We start from the raw sequence: 17142 nt of genomic DNA, 5'->3' as shown, positions 1-17142 counted from the left end.
TCTTTCCCTGACCCCTACTGCCTTCCTCTTACATTCCTAGTTTCTTTTACTGGAACTGCAATGCTTCTGACCGCTCTTAAAATGAAGTCTAAGATCCTTAACGGGATTTACCAGACGTTCTGTCATTTGACCCCCAGCTTAGTGCTCCCTCCAGCAGAGTGCACTGCGGCCACACCACCACCTTGTTTCCTCCCCCCTACTTGCCCCCAGGCCGCATATGCTGCTCTCTTGCTTAGAATACTTTCTCCTGCCCACACTCTGCGTCTCTGCTACTTTCCTTATCCTTTAGCCATGGACACCTGACATTTCTGTCTGCCCCTGCTACTGTCCTTAAGAACGTCCAGCCCAGGGCTCACAAATGGCACGGTGGTGAAGACACTGGGCTCCCACATGGATGACCATAGTTTGAGTCCCAGACCCCATAGCTTGCTTTCTCATCTTCTCTATCCCTCTCTGGTCAAATTAAGAAATAATAAATAAATTTAAACAAATAATACCTTTTAAAAAGAAGGTCTAGTCCAGATTCAATTTTAACCAATCAGCATCTCTGTCCCTGACCACACCAGAGGCAGGCTTTTTTTTTTTTTCCTGAAACTTTTTTTTAAAACTTAATTTACATTCATTCCCTAAGCATCGTCACAGCATACAAAATGTGATTTCCCCCATCCAGAATATACTGCATAGTAGCTTAATCATTCATGTTATTGTCAGAAATTTTCCATTTCTAGTTTCATGAATATATATGAATATATATATATATAATATGTATACACACACAAAATATATATAATATGTATATGGGGGACCAGCAGTTAGCGTAATATGTATATGTATACACACACACAGACACACAGAGCGAGGCAGTTACATGACCCAAGTCAAGTCAGAGAGCCGATTCTTCCTTTTCTTTTCTTTTTTTTTTTTTTGTGGAGAGGTTTTTGCTATAGGGCACGTGCACTTGCCAGACAGACAGAGACAGAGAGACAGAAAGCAAGAAATCACCCCCCAGGGGGAATGGCCATGCTGCAGTCCCTTCTCCTTCATTCTCCTCTCGGGATCTTGGGCACGCAGGCACATGCGCCCGGCTTGAGTTTTAAGCCACCGGGTCCGGGATACGAAGCGTGGTCGACTACATGGGAGTCCAGCGACATAGCCATTATGCTAATTGCTGGTCCCAGAGACAGCCAATTCTTGGAGAAGTACTGAAAGAAGTTGGCACACCTTTCTGGAGATGCAGTCATACCTGGAGCAGCTGGTCACCGGCTTCCTACCACGAAGAGACAGACTGCAGGGAATCAGCAGTTAGCATAATGGCTATGTCGCTGGACTCCCACGTAGTCGACCCCGCTTCACATCCCGGACCCGGTGGCTTACAATTCACGCTGGGCGCGTGTGCGTGCATGCCCAAGATCACGAGAGGAGAATGAAGGAGAAGGGATTGCGGCATGACCATCCCCCCTGGGGGGTGATTTCTCGCGTTCTGTCTCTATGTCTGTCTGGCGAGCGCACGCACCCTATAGCAAAAACCTTTCCCCAAAAAAAGAGACAGCCTGCCCAAGAAGGGGAACCTGCCAGAACACACACCAGAGGAACCCCAGTAAGAGTTGAGGTATGACGTGATCACTGTCTAAGCCCAAAGATCAGGCAGGCCCTGCCAGCTCTACCCCTGGACTTTTCAGCTAACTGATCACTAAACTTCTTAAGCTAAATTTTCTTGTTATTTTTCAAATTCTTGAGTCACAACTGATATACTTCAGGTCTGAATGAATGTCATTTCATCATAGACTTCACCAGTCTTCTCAGTCTAAAAGGGATCTTCCATCTCAGTTTTTTCTAAGCACTCTCATCTTTCATAATGCTTAGTAGAATTTGTAATACAATATTGGATTGTCAGAAAAGTCATGGCTTATTTTTTGTTTTTCTATGCAAAAACGTGTCATGACTTCCAACAACTCAGTGTTTGGGTGTACATTTATTTAATGTTCATCTCCCCAACTGGACCACAGACTCAAAGAGGAAAAGGAACTAGCTTGCTTTCTTCATTATCCTGGTACCTAACAAAATATTTATTGAATGAGTGTTAACATCAGTGACTGAAATCTTACTATGCCAGGCCTCTTTCTATTGAGTTGTCTAAAAGTCATGGCACATTTTTGCATAGAAAAATGTGTCATGACATTTCCAACAACCCAATACATGCTTTACATTAACCTATTTAATTCTTAGACCAGCTCTTGAAATACATTCTCTGTTGTTCAGATGAAAAAACTGAGGCTCTTAAGATTGACTTTCCTTTCCCACGGACTGTTTCCTATCCCAGATCTTATTGGTTGCCATGCCCTGATGGTCTCTAACATCTCTGGGATGTTCCCTTTCCCCCTGGCTTCTACCTCTATTCTAGCCGATTATTGCAGCAGCATCTGACATTCCTTTCATGTTGAATTCCTGCCAGAAGTCACTGTATAAGAACTGCTCCACTGATTGTGAGTTCTCTTTTGTTCACGCTATACCTTTTAGTAAATAATTTTTACTTAATTTTTTTTTTTTTTTGAGAGGTTTTGCTATAGGGTGCATGTGCTCTCCAGAAAGCGAGAAATCACCTCCCCGGGGAATGGCCATGCCACAATCCCTTCTCCGTTCTCCTCTTGGGATCTTAGGCACACATGCACATGTGCCTGGCGTGAGTTTAAGCCACCCTTTTAATTTGCTATCAGGCATATATGCTCATATGAGACAGCAAGAGAGAAAGTGAGAAAGTACCCCCCCCAGGGGGAGGGGGATGACCATGCCACAATCCTTTCTCCATTCTCAGAATTTGGGGCACATACCTGATATCGTATCTATCTGTATTTATTTATTTTTTTTTAGATTTTTGCTTTAGTGCACATGCACTTGCCAGAGAGACAGATAAAGACAGAAAGTGAGAATTCACCTCCATTCTCCTCTTAGGATTTTCGGCACACACGCACATGTGCCTGGTGTGAGGTTTAAGCCACCAGGTCTGGTACTCAAACTGCAGCCATCTATGTGGGATCCAGCCACCTTAACCACCTTGCCACTTGGTCAAGCCTTTAGAATTTACATGGATTTTCAAAATCCTTAAGAGGCTCACCACATCCCTAATTTATTGTAAATTGCTTTAATTTAATCAAATTTCTTAGGGAGTTGGTTGTGACTGGGCTGGCATGCTAGCCTGGGTAGGGTAGGAAATTCTGAATAGCCAAAGGCACAAAGTAAAAAGGCTAGAAACGCCTTTTGCCCTTTCTTCTAAGAGCTATTTTTAGAACTGTCCAAACTCTCCTCTAGCACTATTCACTGACTCCTGTTTTAGTTCATTCTCTGTTGCTTAATAACAATATCACAGGTTGGTGACTTTTTAGTTTGCTATAACACATGTGCACTTGCACCCTCCAGGGGTATTGGCCATGCTACAGTCCCTTCTCTTGGGATTTTGGGCACACATGCACGCACATGCCTAGCATGTTTTTCAAGGCCGCGTCCAGGATTCAGCCATGTGGGCTCCAGCAGCCTTACCCAACATACCACTGGCTGGCCTGTGGATAATTTGTAAGTTTACTAAGCTAATGCTTTTGACGGTCCAAGGCCAAGGGACATCTGGTAAGGGTCTCTCTCTACAGAGGCTGGTCATAGCATGGAACTTTAAATGGTAAGAATAAGATAATAGCCATGTCTGCAAGATTCAATCATGGGTCCCTAGCCTGATTTCCTTATCTAATCCTAATCACCTCCTAAAGGTTCCACTTTTTAATTTAGATTTTCTGCCATAAGGCATGTGCACACACAGGAGATAGAAAATGAGAAGTCACCCCTCCCAGGGGGGCTGTCCATACTGCAGTCCCACCTGCTGTCCCCAGAGTTCCACATCTTAATCCGACAACTGGATTACATTTCTCTCCTGTTAATACCATTATAACCAAATTTCAACACGACTGAATGGTGGGTAGGGAGCACATTCAAACCGTAACACCGCCCAATAGTTTGAGGAAGGAATGTCATTACAACAGCTTTCTACAATAGTCTCTATAACATTCCCAATCCAGGGACTTTTGCTTATTTAAATTACTTTTTAGTACAGTATTTGATATTAAAGTTGCTTTTGAGATTTAGTTACCACCACCACCCAAACACCAAAAAAGGGATTCCTTGTGGGAAAACAAGTCTATGACTTTGTCTTCATAGACTAACTGCCCACTCATTATTAAGCCTTTCCAACAATAATTCTCTCAAGTTTGTCCCATAGCAAAGATTCTAGGAAATTACAGAATTTAGCAAAAGCAACCTGTATCTAAACAAAATGGGTACATCTCATTTGGCTGCTCTTACTACATTCAAACAAAACCGTGACCTTATCTTTTTTTAAAGATGGGTGTTTGTGATTTGTGTAAAAACTTTACTCCAAGTGAGTAAACCTTGGCAATAAAAAAAGTGTCATTGTAGAGGACAATTTCACTACAAAAACTGTTAATGTGATTTGAAGATAAAAGAAAACTATGAAAGAGCCCAATTTCTGGAAATGGATGTTTCAACTAATGTCCCAATGTTGCTGCTAGGACATACTCCTTACTTCTGAGCTGTTATTTAGAGCCCTCACTCTGGACTGGCTTTTAACCAACCAAGGCCACAGTCTCATCTGTAAATGGAAATGAGAAAGTCACTGCATCTCAAGTTGTGAAGTTCCTGGCACACAGTGTGGCAACTGAAGTACTTTCATCAAAATTATAGGCTTTGTAGTGTTGCCTTCTCAGTTTCACAAAAAGCAAGTTTGGAATTTGTTTGAGATCGAACAGAAAGGTAAGTTGAGTTCAACTCTAATAAGTTGGGGCCAGGAGATGGCATGGTGATTAAGGTGCTGGACTCCTACATAGCTAACCATGATTCAAGTCCTGGACCTAGTGGCTTGCTTTCTCACTTTCCCTCCGTTGACATGCCCTATAGCAAATTAACAGTCCCAGTTTCTGTACATTGTGAGAAAGCTGAAAAGATAGACCATGTCATATATAACTCATATTTCAAAGAGATTTTGATTCTAAAACCAATGGGCAAGTGAGAGAGGGCAGATATTAAGCACTGAACAATATAGTCAGGGTGACCATTTATTTCTGTTTTATATTTGAGAAAACGGCCAGAGTCACAAGAACTTGAGTACAGCATCTTGATGTTTAGCATTATATTTAATAACATATTAACTAGGTATTGTATAAAACTTTATCTTGTGTAAGATTTAAATCTTCAAAGGGAAAATTACAAGTTGGAACTAAGCAAACAGTGTGTGGCAAATCAGTTTAAACTAGTGAGAGAACGACCTAGAAATGTATTAGAGTCCTTAAGAGTTCACACTGCCTTACAGGGCCAGCATGTGGCCTGGTGGTTAAGAGTCAGATCTCAGATGTCTTGAAACACATACCAGGCAAAACAACCAGGCACATGTGCATATATGCCCAAAATCCTGAAAGAAGGGTCTGTGGTGTTGACAATGACCCATGGAGGGTGCTTTATCTCACATCCTCTCCATTGAGTGCATGCACTCTGGCAAATTAAAAGAGAAAAGAAATATTGGCTTACATAGGACCTTTATTTAGTTCCCACCTTCTTGATCTGCATAGTAAATCATAGGAAGGTTATCATTGGCTATTCAAAAAATTACATTAAAATTAACTTTCTGGCCCACACATCTCAAATCTCGCTAGTCTGAATGAGTAAGTCTAAGGGCAAGGGGTACAATAGCACAGAAGAGGCACTAGAGTTAAGTGACAGGCTTGTTGCTGTCACTACTGAGTGCAACAGTGACACCAACTCCACAGAAGCAGATTTTAAATGGCTGCTTTTATTTGTACAAGGTAAGTGAAATTTTACTTTGAGGTTCACTTGTAGTACCTGATTTTTTTTCCCATTTCAAATATACGTTTTAAATTTTCTACTTTAACAAACTAAAGGTAATTAGGCTGATATACTGCCATACAATTTATAAACTTCAAGATGAGAATACAATAGTGTTATGAAACACTGGGTTCTAGTCATCCTTGGTTCTTCTCCCTGGTCTTAAGATTCTTCATCTCTCTCCACGTTCAGATCTTTAAGGTAAACGTTTTCTGCCCTTAAACTGAAATTCTCCCTTCTTCTGTACTGTTCCTGCCTTCAAAATGCCCTAAAAACCCTCAGTGTGACAGTAGAATTTCTCTAACCTGTTAGTCATTGTACCCTGATCAAGGCAGGCCAGCAGAGCTTCAACTGGCATCAGCTCATACTATTAATAGTCCAAAATGCCTCTGCTGCTACCTCATTCACACAGATCCCTTTTCTAACTATGTCTTTGTCTATACCACAAATTCAGGCTCAATTTAATCTCATGGCTTTCTTTTGTGCCGCTCCTTCTGTGCTTAATACCCTCCTCCATTTAAACCCCAAACATGAGAAAAACCCTGTTCCCGTGCTTCCATTAACTGTCACACTCAGGCTGATTGCACACATATATTTAACAATATAGTTTTACACAGGATGCTAAGAGCACTTTTCTTTGTATTTTATAGAAGGGCTTGAAACATACAGACTTTCTATTAATATTCATACCATAGCACATCCAAACCTAACTCCTAAATAGATGCATTACAATTTGTTTAAAATTTAAAGGCTTAATGGCAATGAGGGGGAAGAGTGGGTAAATTTATTTTACATAACTGACTGAAAAATAAATTCAAGAAATAGTAAATAGAATTTAATACGGTCTCATGCGCCCTGAAGGAGGTGGTGCCCGATTTGGAGGGGTAATGGCTATGTCCAAATAATCTCCTATTTGGAACTTTTGTGACTGCAGGGTCATGGAATCATCAGTTCCCTTTCTGCCGGACATGGTGCTGCCAATCTCCTTAACTCTGTAAGAAAGGACATCAAATGTTAATGGACCACATGAAAGTTAGTATGTACTACAAGGTGAATGTAGGACTTGGTTTGCTCCAGCATCTTATAATACAGTTCAAAAATTTAAGTATTATATTACACTAAACCTGATATTAAGATTATACAATCCCACATTTCTCCTACTGAAGAGATTAATTAAAAGGGTTATCCCTGTCATTTGTAACATACCAAAAACAAGAGATTAGCTATCAAAAATGAGAAGTTACCTACCGATAGCCAGGTCTTTTAAGGTCTGTAAAAACAATTGCAAAATTGAAGTGTGTGCCCTTCTTTCTCGCTTCTGGGTAGACTTCTTTTACTAAACTAGTCAATTCTTTCAAGGTTGCATCCATCCTAAATTAAAAAAAAAAAAAAGGATACTTAATTTGGTTAATTAGCAATAATATAACAAGGACATTGATGCATGAGTTATAATACAACAAGGATACTGACACATGAGTTAATCACATGTGCTTAAGTTGTGACTTAGGTTAGAAAATGCCAAGATCTTTAATTTTAAACAGCTAAAAATACTATTTGCCTCCAAATTTCCCTTGTACCAGTCTCACTATTAGAAATTTTGATGAATTAAAGATGGAGTTTTAATGCTAAAAGGGACTTCAGATATTCTACATGCTATCTTGTTGCTATGCAACATTTTATATAGCTCAGTGTCAGTAATTTACCTAATAACTAATCCAAATTAATTTTTTAAATAATCATATTTCATTATTTCTAAGACATATACTCCACATTTTAGCATCCTAAAATCAAAGTGCTAGAAAAGTATTTTTGTAAAGCTATGCGGTGTTTTTCTTATTGTAGAATCCATTGAGTTTTATAATAGATGAAGTCCTACAGCCAATGAAATTATCTCAAGATGAAGCACAGGGCTCCTTTCACAATGTACTTTGCAAATATGAACTCAGAACTTTTTATAGTCCTGTAATATTGCAAAATCTAGAAAAATCTTCTTAAAAGATAAACATCTTAGAATAATCAGGATCAGCAGATGGTATAATGTTTATTGGTGGACTCCCATGTAGCTGACTGCCGTTTGAGTCACAGACCTAGTGGCTTGAAACTCATGTTGGATCCATGTGCATGTGTGCCCAAAATCCCAAGAGAAGAATGGAGAAGGGATTGTAGCGTGACCATCTCCCCTGAAGGCTGACTTTTCTCTCTCTGGTGAGTGCAGTGCCCTATAGCAAAAATCTCTCTTAAAAAAAAAAAAAAAAAAAGGTAGGGACCAGCAGATGGCATAATGGTTACATCGCTGGACTCCCATGTAGCTGACTGCCGTTTGAGTCCCGGACACAGTGGCTTAAACTCACACCAGGTGTGCATTTGTGTCCAAGGTCCCGAGAGCAGAAGGGAGAAGAAATTTCAGTGTGGCCAAGCATCCTGGGGGTGGGGGTTGGGGGGTGATTTCTCACTTTGTTTCTCAGTCTCTCTGAGCTCAGGTACTCTATAGCAAAAAATCTCACTCACTCTCTCTCAAAAGAAAAAAAAAGAACCAAACAAAAAAGAACTAATAACCTAGTATAGATTTTTATATTGCTTTCTTCCATGACAACTAAGAAAATGAAATGGATGGTTTGGAACCTGAAACAGAACTGCCTATAGTGCTAGAAAATTACACAAGGGGGCCAGCAGGTGGTGTGGTGGCTAAGGGCCCTGGACTCCAATATCAACTGTAGTTCAAGCCCTGAGCCTGGCAGCTTCCTTTCTCATTTCCCCTTCTCTCCCTCCCTCCCTCATCAAATTAAAATAAATAGAAAGTTAAGTAAAATAATTCTTAAAAGAAAAAAAAAATCACACAAGAATTCTAGGACACTTGTGAACAGAACTCTTAACAACAGCATTAAGAGAGAATCATGCTCATTTAGTTTAAGCTCTGTGTTCATTTACAAATCACACCATACTCGGACCAATGGCTTCAGCTACACCAAGAATAGAAATATACAGAATGACCTACCCTCTCCCATTTTCTACTGCTACCAACTCTTTCTCAATATTCCCATACCAAAACTCAACAGTACTCTCCCCAAAACATGACCGACCTTCCTCTTCTCATATTCCTATTAAAAACTACCACCACCCACTTAGTTATCCAGGTCATAACCTTAAACACTGTTTAATTCTTCCCATCTTCATCCTGTTAGTCCCACCTCTGAAATACAGATTAACTCTTATTTTTTCCTGTCCCTATAAAAAACAGACAAAATAATTGCATTTCACATTTGTAAGTCATGTACTCTTCTATTGATGCATTATTGTTATTATTTTTATCTCTAATGCCAGAGGGCACCTGCGAGAGAGAATGAAGGAAAAAAAGAGAAAGCATCCACCAACAGCACCTGGTCATGCTGCAATCCTTTTTCTTCTGCTTTTCCCCACTGTCTGACTCTTGGACACATTCACATGCTTGTTTTTCAAGCCATGAGGGCAGGGCCTCAAACCGTAGTCAGTCAAGTGAGATTTCACTTCCTCTGCATGCTTAATCACTGCACAATAGAGCTAGCCCCCCTATTTTATTTTAACCCCTCAATAATTAACCTTCTGGGGACCAGCAGTTAGCATAATGGCTATGTCGCTAGACTCCCACGTAGTCGACCGTAATTCGTGTCCCAGACCTGGTGGCTTAAAACTCACGCCAGGTGCGTGTGCATGCGTGCCCAAGATCACAAGAGGAAAATGGAGGAGAAGGGATTGCGGTGTGGCCATCCCCCTTGGGGGGTGATTTCTCACTTTTTGTTTGTCTGTCTGGTGAGCACACATGCCCTATAGCGAAACCTCTCAAAAAAAAAAAATTAACCCTCTGCATTGCCATCAAATCATGTTTTTAAATTTGTTTTTCTATAAATTTGTTTTTCTATAAAACTGCTATGTCCAAGCAAGTGACACCCATTTTCATCTCCAGGAAAGGAGTCTTACTGTGTAGAGGGCAGCACAGAGCATAACAATGCCTACCACCATGAGCAGCAGTCCTAGGATGTCAAGTCAAAACATAACCTACACGTGTCTAGTCACCAAGAAAGACAAAATCTACACTAGCACTGGCTGGATCAATGCTTTGCTTACCTAAGAGACAGAGTAAAATTACATTCAGGGCCCAACTGCTGGTGTAGTGGTTAAGGTGCTAGACTCCCACATGGTAGACCAAGGTCTGAATCCTGGACCCAGTAGCTTGACACACCAAGCATATATATGTGTGTGTGCCCAAATTCCCAAGAGGAGAATGGAGAAGGGACTGTGGCATGGCCATGCCATCCCCCCTTTGGAGGTGATTTCTTGCTTCCTCCCTCCCTCTCTCCTCACAGCACATACTGGTTGTAGCAAAAAATCTCTTAAAAAAAAATTACATTTAATAGTGAGCACATGCTCCCCAGCACAGAGAGATGGTCTACACACAACCCCTTCTCACTGAGAACAGATACGAAATAGGACTGGTCAGGTGCCATGACACACTTAAGCCTAGAACAGGGAAAGATAATCCCCCCAAAAAGAGATGTACCCCCGAATAAGCTGTGCAGCCTATCTGTTTGCAAAATGTTCCAGATCCAAATCATGCAGCCATTCAAGAGGCAAGAAGCTGTGTGTGACTGCCTTTCCCAACTTGGCACATGCTCATTAAAGGGGAAAGGATGGAAGGATGAAATAAATTATATGCCAAATCTCACCAATCAGAATTTCTCTTTCTCCTTTTTTTAATTTTTATTATAAGATGCGTGTGCTCACGGGAGAGACAGAGACAGAAAGTGAGAAATCACCATTGGGGGAAAGGGGAGTAGCCATACCGCAATCCCTTCCTCTTGGGATTTTGGGCAGGTACGTACACAAACACGCCCGGCATGAGTTTAAGTTGCTGGGTCTGGGACTCGAATCGTGGTCAACTATAAGTGAGTCCAGCAACGTAACCATTACACCATCCACTGATTCAAAATCACACATCTATTTAGGAATGGAAAATTGTTCAGCTGCTGTGAAAACGGCAATTACTCAAAAAAATTCAACATAAAATTACCATATGACCCAGTAATCCACTCCCAGGTATATACACAAAAGAGAACAAAATCACATACTTCTACCAACATTCACAGCATCACAACAGCAAAGACAGCTCAAGTCTCCATCGACAGATAGCAGATAAACAAAATGTGGAATATACAGCTGGGGGAATATTATGCAGCCTTGAAAAGGAAAATTCTTATATATGTTACAACATAGACCAAACCTGGAAACAGGCCAGTCACGTAATGGCAAATATTGTAATGAGTCCACTTGTATAAAATATCCAAATTAAACAAATTCTAATATAAAGTAGATTAAAGGCTACCAGGGGCCAAAGAAGGGAGTAATGGAAAGTTACTACTGAATGGGTATAGCATCCCTATTGGAGGAAGGGAGAATGAAAAAAATCTAGTAATAGCAGCAGCACAATGTGTTACTGTACACTTATGGCTAAAATAGCAAATATATGTATTTTACGATAAAAAGTTTTTTTAACTACACATCTTTTACTGCTACTAAAAATGTCATCATGGGGACCAGCAGAGAGTATAGTGGTTATGTCGCTGGACTAGCACATACTGGAGAGTCTTCTGGCTTAAAACTGACGCCAGGCTGTTTGTGCCCAAAATCTGGAGAGAAGGATGGAGATGGGATTGAGGCCATCCCTAACAGGGTGATTTCTCTTTTTTCTCTCCAGCGAGTACCCTCGTCCTATAGCAAAAATCTCTATTTAAAAAAAAAAAATCCATTGTGGTGCTAAACTAAGAAATTACATGCATTATTAAAGACAAGCAAATTTGCTGTATGCAGTGGTTCTAGTTAAATTTGATGTTAGGAGAGGTAACTAAAGATAAACATTCAGGAGCCTGTCTTAAGTAAATACACCCTAAAATCTTTTCCATTAATCTCTAAAGCAGGAATCACTTGGATTTTGATGATTTGTTTTTTCTTTTTGGTATCATGGACCTAAGGCTTAACACTAAGAAATACTCAAGAGCACCACTGCCGCTTACCATTGTGATCCTACTAGCACTTATTTGACTTTGCTTCCCTTAAGAGTAGTTGCAGCATTTTAAATATCTGCACATCACATTTGTACCAGGCAACCATAACAATGATAGCAATCTTGGCTCTGTCAATTCGTAACAAGTTAAAAATTTCAGCATTAATCATAAAAGCGTAACGTGATGAGCAAATCCCCTTTCACCAAAAATCTAATTCTGAGAGTGCGCCCAAAGGCCCCACGTAGAAGCGATAAATGAAAGAGAGGGTAACTCTTCGCTAGCAAAGGCAATTACGGATGTTGCAGGTCCGGGACGGTACGTTTCCGCGGGAAAACTCATCCATTCGGTGGTGGCGACCGTTGTTAGTGGTGAACACCCGCAGCAAGAGAGGGCATGTCTACAGGAAGAGGGGGAAGAGAAGGGCAGAAGTTAAAAGACTGCAGCTGCAAGCCGGAAACTCCTTTCACTTCCAGAGAAGTCGCGGCCTCCGACTCACACTGGGAGCACAAACATCGCCTCTCCGGCAACAGGCCGCGCCTCTTAGCCCCGCCAGGCCCACACCACCTCTTCACGGATCCAGGAGCATCCTCACCTTCTCGCGGTCTATCGGCTTTTCCGGCTCCTTCTTAATTTCCTCCTGGGTAACGCGCGACTCCACCGCCATCTTTCTCCTATGGCCCGCGAGACGCTCGCCCTGACCTCCGACCCCTGCAGTGAGCATGAGCACAAAGTCTCTCCCGAACAGCCTGAGGGTTTATAGAGGAATGGGGGCGGGGCGTCGCTCTGCGCAGGCGCACTTCATTGTTTGGCGCGTGAGCGCTTGCTTCGTGCGCCTGCGCGTTGCATCCTCGAGGGCAAAAGGCGGGCGCCGGCGTCCGTGTGGCGGAAGCTTTAAGGAGAACGTGCGTCGTCCGTTGCTGTTAGGTGGTGAGGTGTTTTTTGTTTTTTTTTTTTAGCTTAAATGTTCAAATAAGACTAGACTGGTGTTTTCCCATGTAATGATAAAGACACAGTTCGCGTAAGGACATTACAAGCACTGAACAAAAAAATTTTTAGGGAAACATCAGTCTCTTCTTTATTGTGAGGAATTGCAACCCAGTTGTAAAGACTGCGGAGTTTTTGACACTACGAATCAGAGGGGAAAAACAAGGCCTGTACTGAAAGTTGTGAAACAAAACTGTGTGGAGGAAGAAAATGAATTTGGACTCTTCACACCCCATGCACACAATTCAGAACAGCAAAACTAGAACTTTTTAGAAATAACATACTAGGTATCTTCATGACCTGTGATTAGGAATATATGTTATAATAAGCGCTAACCAGAGAAGATTGATATATTTGACTAGATGAGAATTGAAAAAAAATCTGTCAGAATACATCATAGAAAAAAATAAAAGCTACAGAGTGGAGATTTATTTGTGATGCAGATTGACAAAAGCTAGTATCCCGAATATAAAAGAACTATCAAAAAAGATAACGCAATTAAAAATGGATAAGATAACTGAAAAAAGGTGCTTAAAAAGTGAAGAGATTCAGGTAGCTCATAATATAAGGTGCTTGAACTCATAATCAGGAAGTGCTTTAAAACCACAGTGATTGGTTTAAATTGATTGGTTTTAGACTAACTACACCCACTACATTGACAAAAGAAACTGACAGTAGAACTGCTGGTAGACTACTGGGAATTCTTAAACTTCTGGTGAAAGTGTTAACTGATATACCCACTTTGAAAAGCGATTTAGTATAATTTGGTACAATTGAAGATAGACGAGGTTGAGGATAGAAGAAAGCTTCAAAAAGTTCACAGAAGTGCATATTATGAAAAAATAATGCATTTCCATGTTTTATACCAAGATAAACTTGTACTTTAATGCCATTTGCCAACAGACTTTTTTAAAGTCTCCTGCTTTATTTAAATCTTAAATTCCAGTCCTAGAGAAAATCATGCTCAAGTGTATTCAGAGAATATTCAAGGATATTCAGTAAGCAAGAATATTCTTAGCAGTATTGTTCAAAAGAACAGAATCTTAAAAGAGCCCGAATGTCCATAAACTAAATAAATAGTTCAGTGAATCGTAGTACACTATACAGCAATAAACTTAACAATGGAATACTATAAAACAACAGAAATTTCCAAACTATAGCTACATGAAACCATGGCTGCATGAAAAACACGAATCTTGCAAACAATGATGAGAATAAGAAGCCAAAGACAAGACCATGCAAATCCATTTTTATAACATGCAGAAGTAGGCAGCACTCAAACTTCAGTATCATTCCCAGGTGATAAAACTATAAAGAAAAGCAACAAGGGAATTATAATTACCACAGAAATCAAAATGATAATTACCTCGAATAAAGGAGGAGGTTGTGATAAGGGATGGGCAGGTGGAGTGTTGGCAACTTTGGGTTTTTTAATTTTGTTTTAACCTAAGTGGTGGTTGTATATTTACTTGAATTAAAACTGCTCTTTAGGCCAGCCCTGGTGGCACAGCAGAAATAGAATTCTCCAGATGTTGAGGCCATATGGAAGTTCCTGGGTTTGTGTCTAGATAGCTTTCTATGCATGCTAGATGTATGCCTATGGTCCTTACTGACCAAGGGTAGATTGTGGTGTTAGCACTCTGTTGGGTGTATCTCTTTCTTTCTCTTTCTTTCCCTTTCTCGTGGGAGAAATAAATAATTTTTTTAAAAAAATACTCTTTCAAGAGTATATTTATAGGGAACCAGCAGTTGGCGTAATGGCTATGTCGCTGGACTCCACATAGTCGGCCGTGGTTCGCATCCCAGACCCGATAGCTTAAAACTCACGCCAGACACCTGTGCGTGCATGCCCAAGATCCCAAGAGGAGAATGGAGGAGAGGGGATTGTGGCGTGACCATCCCCTCTGGGGGGTGATTTCTCGCTTTCTGTCCCTATGTCTCTCTCTGTCTGGCGAGCGCACGCGCCCTAAAGGAAGCGCCCCCGCCCTAAAGGAAAACCCCTCAAAAAAAAAAAAAAAAGAGTATATTTATGGGGGCCAGCAGGTGGTGTGGGGTTTAAAGCGCTGAACACTCCCGCATGGCCAACCACAGTTCAAGTCCCAGACCTGGTGGCTTCCTTTCTCACTCCCCCCCAACACTCCCTGTGTCTCTCTCTGGTCAAATTAAAATAAATAAATGAATAAATAATTAAATAATTAAATAATTATTTTAAAATAAAAGAGTGTATTTATGTTTTGTGCACCCTCTTAGAAAAAAAAGTAAGGGCCTCCCAAAGAAAAAAGAATGCCTATAATTTGATAGACCAAAAAAAAAGACTGTTCAATAGACAGATGAATAAAAGGCATTGAAAGGCATTTCATAGAATATTACTTAACATGTAAATATATGAAAAGATGCCCAACCTCATTAATAGTCATGGAAGTACAAACTTAAGGGACCAGCAGTTGGTGTAATGGCTATGTCACTGGACTCCGTAGTCAACCATGGTTCAAACCCTGGACCCAGTGGCTTAAACTCATGCCAGGCACATGTATGCGTGCCCACAATCCCAAGAGGAGAATGGAATAGAAGGGATTGTGGCATGGCCATCCCCCCCTAGGGAGTGATTTCTTGCTTTCTGTCTCTCTGTCTCTCTCTGTGTGTCTGGCAAGCACACAGGCCCTATAGCAAAAACCTCTCCAAAAAAAAAGAAAAGAAGTACAAATTTAAACCACTAAGTTAACATTTTGTACTAGGCTGCCCACATTGTAAATATGACAACCAAATGCTGGCAAGGATATGGAGTAAAGGAAATGTTTACAGACTGTTTTCATCTGCTTTGGAAAACTGATTGGCATTACCTAAAAAGGTTGGATGTGTGACTACCTTAACACTGGGTTCTTGTACTCCTCTTGTATACCCAGAAAACCTGCAGGACAAGAGCACAAGGTAACATTTTGAATAATGCTCTGACATCTTTATTCATGATAACCGAAAACAATCCAACTCTCAAGAGTGTATTCATAAAATGGAATACCATAAAGACTTGAAAATAAGTGAATGAATCAATATCAAGAACTTTTTCTTTTTTTTTTATGAGTGAGGAAGAGAGAACCTTGATGCTGTGATCTATCCCCAACTTTCAGCCAGCCCCAAATCATGGGCAGATATGTACCTGTTACAGTCAGGGAGGTCTCCTGACTTGAACCAGGAAGCTTCCCATGTGGGATTGCTTTGTGGAACATCTTGTTTAACAACTACATCAACATCCAGCCCCATCAATGTACTTGTTTAAAAGGTAAATAAAAGGAGTCACAGAAAGGTATATACAGTAGGTTTCAATTTATGCAAAGCTCAAAAATAGGGAAAAACATATTTTTTAGCGAAACAAAAACAAGTGGTAGAAGAATAAAGAGAAGGCAGGGGCCTGGGCTGACCCATAGCATAGCAGTTAGACACTGTAAATAGGTATCCAGAGCCCACATGACTGACTAGTTGAAATCCAGGCATGAAAACTGGAAAAACACTGGGTGTGTTTGTGTATGTGCCCAAGGTCCTGACAGAATGGAGAAATAGTAGTAAAAGATTTGTGGCATGACTCCACCCCATTGGAGGGTTCTTCTCTCTCCCTCTCTTTTCCCACTGCATGTGCCCTCTGACAATAAAAAGAAAAAAAAAAAAATAAGTGGATGATTAACATAAAATTCGGGTTACTGTTATCTCTGAGGTTAAGTATGAGTAACGCTATTTACAAAGGCATCCAAGATATGAGGTATGTACTCTGTAACTAGGAGCAGAGTGGTATTTTATTTTTTGTAGCTAAAAATTGTACATTCTAGTCACTTTTATTTTGGTCACTATTTTAAAATTTGTTTTTAGAGCCAGCAGGTGGCATGGAAGTTAAGGCACTGGACCGCCACAAAGCCAACTACAGTTCAAGTGCTAGACCTGGCAGCTTCAAAATCACTCTGGGTCTGTGTGCACACACACCCAAAATCCTGAGAGAATAATGGAGAAGAGGAGATTGTGGCATAGCCATCTTCCCTGGATGGTGATTTCTCACTCCCTGTTCTGTATCTCTCTTTCTCCAACAAATGCATGTGCCCTGTGGCAAAAACTTAAAAAAAAAAAAAAAAAAAGGTTTTTAAGTTGCTTAGGATAGGATTTGACATGCAGGCAATGTTCAGTCTTTTAAAAAAAGATATTTAAATTCTCCAGTTCTGTGATTCTAATTGTTACATCTTTT

The 17142-nt window shown here is 40.6% G+C and overlaps 1 protein-coding gene across 1 annotated transcript; it reads right to left on the bottom strand.

Annotated features, from left to right (window-relative positions):
* Positions 1–6476: 6476 nt before the first annotated feature.
* SAP18 (Sin3A associated protein 18) lies at positions 6477–12686 on the bottom strand. Its single transcript, XM_027776162.1, has 4 exons — positions 12526–12686; positions 12228–12330; positions 7147–7273; positions 6477–6890 (listed from the first exon to the last, which is right to left on the bottom strand). Exons 1-4 carry the CDS (start codon positions 12652–12654, stop codon positions 6734–6736), a joined length of 516 nt encoding a protein of 171 aa, XP_027631963.1. The 5' UTR covers positions 12655–12686; the 3' UTR covers positions 6477–6733.
* Between the last annotated feature and the right edge of the window lie 4456 nt (positions 12687–17142).

The sequence above is a fragment of the Tupaia chinensis genome, unplaced genomic scaffold (assembly GCF_000334495.1).
Source record: "Tupaia chinensis unplaced genomic scaffold, TupChi_1.0 Scaffold000634_1, whole genome shotgun sequence".
In the NCBI taxonomy this organism is placed as follows: Eukaryota; Metazoa; Chordata; class Mammalia; order Scandentia; family Tupaiidae; genus Tupaia; species Tupaia belangeri.
Note: the sequence above shows the minus strand (reverse complement) of the source record. Positions and strands in the feature narration are given on the sequence as shown.